General features: G+C 46.0%; 1 protein-coding gene across 1 annotated transcript in view; it reads right to left on the bottom strand.

Moving 5' to 3' along the window:
• Positions 1 to 812: 812 nt before the first annotated feature.
• Positions 813 to 5,493, bottom strand: part of Xdh (xanthine dehydrogenase) — a 65,259-nt gene continuing 60,578 nt past the window's right edge. Inside the window, exons 36-38 of the mRNA XM_031356240.1 lie at positions 4,665 to 4,853; positions 3,041 to 3,217; positions 813 to 1,368 (exon numbers count right to left, since the gene is read on the bottom strand). Of these exons, the coding sequence (XP_031212100.1) occupies positions 1,318 to 1,368; positions 3,041 to 3,217; positions 4,665 to 4,853 (417 nt within the window). The 3' untranslated portion in view covers positions 813 to 1,317. The remainder of the gene's footprint in view (positions 1,369 to 3,040; positions 3,218 to 4,664; positions 4,854 to 5,493) is intronic.

The following is a 5,493-nucleotide window of genomic DNA, read 5'->3' as shown; positions in this document are numbered from 1 at the left end:
GTGTGTGTGTGTGTGTGTGTGTGTGTGTGTGAATGCACATGCTCACTCATTTTATAAATAATGACTGGCTGCAACGTGGAAGATGCTGGCATTTGATGGGAGAACCCCTAAGCATCTCTCACACGGCAAACAGCTAACAGACACGTTTATTAGAACATCAGACATAACCGACTGAATTGTTTCTGCCTATCCTCCTTCCATGGCCAGGCATGAAGACTGAGCCTAACAGGCTGGGGGCTAGAAAGGAAGTCTCTGACCATTGCACTGTCCGTTCAGCACTATGCTGTGCTGGAGCCTCCTGCCTGGGCAGTGAAGGGGGAGGCTCATCTTTTTCTGTTCTCCTTACCAACTGCGAGCAAACGACAGAATCTACGCAGGGCTCATTAGGCCCAGACGTTGCATAAGAGCAAAAGGGGGCCAAGTCTTTGATCGCTGCAGCTCCCTTATGTAACGGGAGTTTTCGGGTCATGTATTTATAGACTTAGAGCAGGGGAAGATCCTAGTGATTATTGTGGTCTAACTCTTTCATTTCCCAATAAAATGCATCACAGGAAGAGAAGAAGGCATTTGAAGGGCACGCATTTGAAGATGAACTCGGGCTTTCCCCTCTGGCTGACACTGATCTCAGTATCACAATTTCTAGGTGAAAATTATTCTAAGGAAAGTTCTTAAACAGAATCTTTTATGTACATAAATAGGAGGAGAGAAGAGACCCAGCACACTGTAGGGACTCAGTGATTGGACTGGTTGGAGTTCTGCACCAGAGAATAACTTAACTTTAGTAGCTCAACAACACTGGAATTAGCCTCACATTCATTTCATTTTTTTTTATTGTCTTCCATGATGCAAAGGTAGTTGGAGATTTCAACCTCCCTCTGCTGTCTCACTGAAAACTATGAGTGTGGATCTGAGGTTACAATGTGGTGCTTGGTGGCTTGGCAGACATAAGCTTTCTGAAGAAGGCATGTAGATAGGGAGAAACTTTGGCTTAAGCGTCAGGAGGCATGTGAGGATCCTGGTTACACAGGCCATTCGGTGAGGAGGGATATAAGACAAATACTTCCTAACCTCATTTCAAACATGTGATCAAAATGGACTCAAAATTACCCAAGCTGCTTATTTGCCACTTAGGCCAACAGCTCCCCATTTGCTTATTGGTTTGTTTACAACTCTTATTTGGATCAAAATTGTCCATTTTCTCAAAAATTCCATCCTGTTGAGTCCCATGCAATGTGTAGAAATCTGGATACTAGAGTATGCTCTTGTGGCTTCAAGGAATCCTTGCTGTAGTATAAAATACTGCTGGAGACCCTCTCTTCAGACCCTCACAGACCAGGATTTGCAGTTTTCTGGTATTCCAGTGACACACTAGGAAGAAATGAAAGAATTCTCATTGTCATGGTTTCTCTATGGTGTCCATCCCACTCTGTCCCATACACACCACAACCAATACCATGCCAAGACCAAATCCCCATTTTACAGTCTCAACTCTGGGAGACACCCCAGCACAGGACCCCTTAAGTTCCTAGTCCTTCTCTTATTTTCACTGAGTACGTCCCATGTGACAGCCAGTCTAGTGGTCCCCTTATGCGTGGCACTCGAGGTCCTTTGAAAGCACAGCTGTCATGTGGAATCAGATGTTCATGCAAGCCCACTGAGGGACTTTGTGATCGTTGGAGTGCTGTTATAGAGAAAAGTCTTTGTTCTAGGTTGGAGGCATCTGCAGGTCTCTTTAAATGGTTTGAGTTTTGCATCCCACTCCTTGCAAAAAGCTACTTTGCCACCTGCCCATAGGTACCACTCTTGTTAATGATATAGGGCTTGGGGAACCATGAGCAATGCCGTCGTGGTGGCTTCTGGTTCATAGGAATGAAGTAGCACAGCCATGGGAGCTTCACTGCATAAGACGTGCTCTCCAGTTCTCACCTCCGAGCTAAAGCTATCAGCTGGGATGAGAATGACTTGCCTGAGAATCTATCTGTCTCCTTCACTCTTAGTATAGAAACCAAGGAGGCAGATTTTCCTGCCTTGAGGACTCTCCTATCCATTCCTCATGCCTGCCATATGGAGGGGGGCAATAAGTACTCACTTTACCTATAAACTCACAGGCTATGAAATGTCAAAATCCACCCATCTGCCAATCCAACAGAGGCTCTGAGTATAATTAGAGCTCTCTGTGCATAGCTTCTGTACCACACAATGTAGACCAGGCTAGCACTGAGATCCCATGGAAGAAAAGTGCTCCTAGCACCTTCTCCTTTCGCCTGGCATCATCCACCAAAAGTAAAACAATTCTGAGGACCATAGAATTTCTCTACTGCAGTTCTCAACCTGTGTGTCATGACCCCTTAGGGGGTTGCACATCATATATCCTGCATATCAGATATTTACATTACAATCATAACAGTAGCAAAATTACAGTAGCAAGAAAAATAACGGTTGGGAGTGATCACAACTGTATTAAAGGGTGTGGCATTAGGAAGATTGAGGGCCACTGCTCTACGACATGCTCCTCCAGGGTAGGAGTCAGTCACCACATCATGTGCTCATCTGGTTTCCCAAAAGGCTGCAGAGTCCTTGAGCATACCTATCTATGTCTCCAGTATCAGGAGGGCAAATGGTAATGTTGAAGGAAATATCATTAATCAATCCCATTATTTCCTTTCCCTTCCTTCCCCACAGTGCCTCACATGGTGTTTTTAACAGATGGGTCACCCAGATGATAGCGATTGGCAGCAAAGACTGGATATTCTGCAGATTTATCCGTTACCTGAAGCCAGCTGGAAAATGATGAAATTGCCAGGGAACAAACGACTGTACGCTCCTCATCCCTCCCACCGAGAAAGAAGCCCGTGTTCATTATTCTCTTGCAAGTTCAAGACAGTGTCACACGTGGCTCAGGGAAGGCAATTCTTGACCCAAGGCCACCCGGGTGAAACAGAGGCTTAGAGTCCTCCTCCCTGCAGCACCTTCCCCTCAAGTCTGCCAGTTGGCCCCTATCTACCCCAGAGTGGAGTGGGAATTTGTGGAAGTATCCTACCAGGGTGGTGAACTGGTCCACACAAGCGTTTCGGATCTTCTCCGGAGTGGCAGGGCTGTCTAGCTGGAAGAGTTGTTTTGCGTTATTATCTCCGTGCTGAGCTCGAGCTGCGACGATGGCATCTTTGATGGCAAAGAAGATCGAAGAAGCCAGGAAAAGAGGTGGCTCCCCGACAGCCTGAATGGCCAGAATATAGAACAATCAACCAGAGTGGTTCCAGACTTTACATCATCACACAGACCCAGGAGGCCAGGGTCTGAGCCCTGCACTGAGATGTCAAGTGATGCCCATGAACAACCCCACTCAGCTCTGATAGAACCACAGCAAATAAGCCAAGGAGAGGCAGCCAAAACTAATAAAGGCCTGAGAAACTATTTCTTAAATGACTGATCTTCATAAGACTTTTCTTAGCCCGTACTATGTAATTTTCTCTGATGATACCATAAAATGCACATTACATAATTATATGATATATCTTTGAAAGATATATTAAATAATCATTTTTATTATTGAGACAGGGTTTGGCTATGAAGCCCTGCCTGGCCTTGGTACTCCATATGTAACCCAGGTTGTCCTTGAACTTTTAGAAATTGTCCTCTCTCAGCCCCAGAAGTACCAGGGTTGCAGGTGTGCACCACCATGCCTGGCTACTGTTTTATAGATCAAAACCTTGGCATGAGTTTTAGCTTCTCCCTCAGATACTGTCCCAGGGGAACAGTCTATCTGAATCCTTGACAGCAATACTAAATATGCACTGTAATTACATGTGCAGATCTGGTAGGATTACAAGTACCTCCTAATAAAGGTTGACTTTTCTTCCCCATGAGGCATAGATGGAAGACCGCCTGCGTCAGAATCACCAAGGAGAGTTAGTAAAATGTATGTTTTGAGGCTCTGCCTTCTTGAACTGCAGAGCCAAAATTCCTGGGGTTCTTATCCTTTCATTTTTCTCATAAATCTAGTGACCCTAACACATGGAACTTAGTAAGAACCCATGGCCAAGGTCACAATGTGTTCCAGACCCTACCCACCCTCAACAGCATAGTGAACCATGACATGAAAAAATATTTCATCAGCTACAAGTCATGCTTTTCCTTCCTCAGAGACACAGGACTGCATCAATAAGCTAGGTTGATTCTTAACCATGGTCTGTGCTTTCTATGAGTAAGAATAAAGAGGAAGTTCTCTGTGCACAATTCCCCAGGCTTGTTTGTGCCATTTTAAGGTTGGATCTCAACAACTAGCGGGGATGACAGAATGTATCCTCTCCTCTGCAGTGAATTTGAATATTCTCACAAGAACATGGAGATGCTGTATCTATGAAATCATCTCTGAGGATCAAGGACCATGATATATGACAGAGAGCAGCATAGGTCAGACTTTGATTCATAGTATTTGCTTAAGGAATCTCTCTGAGGCTCCTTGAAGGAGCCAGCTTCAGTCGGTATGCTCAAGATGTGTCCCCCTCAGCCCAATTCCTTCAGCCTTACCAAGGCCAGTGCCAATACTCTTCCTTCTTTTGGAGGGATCCCTTGCAGACCCACTAGGCAGGTGAGTGAAACTCCTTGTCACCCGCAGTGGTCTCCTAACCTAAAGGTTAGAAGGCAACACATAGCCACAGTACCTTGGATGCATAGATAGCCCTCTTGTTGGGGCAGTCCCGGAGCAGGGATACTCTGAACTCAATGGGGATGCTGCCAAATGCAGGGATCTTGTAGGTACTGGGGCCACGAGTATGCAGGCTCCCCTCAGGGGAGTAGTGCAGCTCCTCCATAGTGAAGAGACCAAGACCCTGGACAAATGCTCCTTCTACCTGCAGGACAGAAGGTGACAATGGTTACCATGTCCCCTCCAGTCCCCAGGACAGATACTGATGGCTACCATGGATGTAAAACCTGACCTATGGTGAGGCCTGAAAGGGGCCTAAAACAGTCTTCAAATTCCTGCCTGGCTCTTGCCACAGGACCAAGGCATCCCTATTGGCTTGTCACTGAACTTGGTCTCAAGCAGAACGTGCCTCTGCTCAGAATGTGTCAGCAGAGTGGGAGGTATCATTTTTTCACTAAAACCTGCCACTGTGTGGATGGAGATATCTTCATCTCACTACTGGTGATCCAACACCAGGATGCAAGCTCTTAGGAGGGATTTCTGGAGTAGTAAATCCTTTGACATTTACCTCCAGCCTTGTTGGATTCCCACTCCTGCCTGTCTTCTGAGAGGAAGTGTCCCCACTATGGCTTAAAGATCTAGGGCATCCTCTAGATCCCCATCCATTTTTCCATCCCTATTCAGAAGAGTGATATGTGGTACTGCCAGGGCTGAACAAACACAAGAGGGCACTGTCGATAATCTTTGTATCCATAGTACTTGATGCAATGCCTGCCTACAGACCAATTGAGTGTGGTGTGTGTGTGTGTGTGTGTGTGTGTGTGTGTGTGGGTGGGTGTGGGTGG

The sequence above is a fragment of the Mastomys coucha genome, unplaced genomic scaffold, assembly GCF_008632895.1.
Source record: "Mastomys coucha isolate ucsf_1 unplaced genomic scaffold, UCSF_Mcou_1 pScaffold6, whole genome shotgun sequence".
In the NCBI taxonomy this organism is placed as follows: Eukaryota; Metazoa; Chordata; class Mammalia; order Rodentia; family Muridae; genus Mastomys; species Mastomys coucha.
This window is presented reverse-complemented; position numbering and strand designations above follow the sequence as displayed.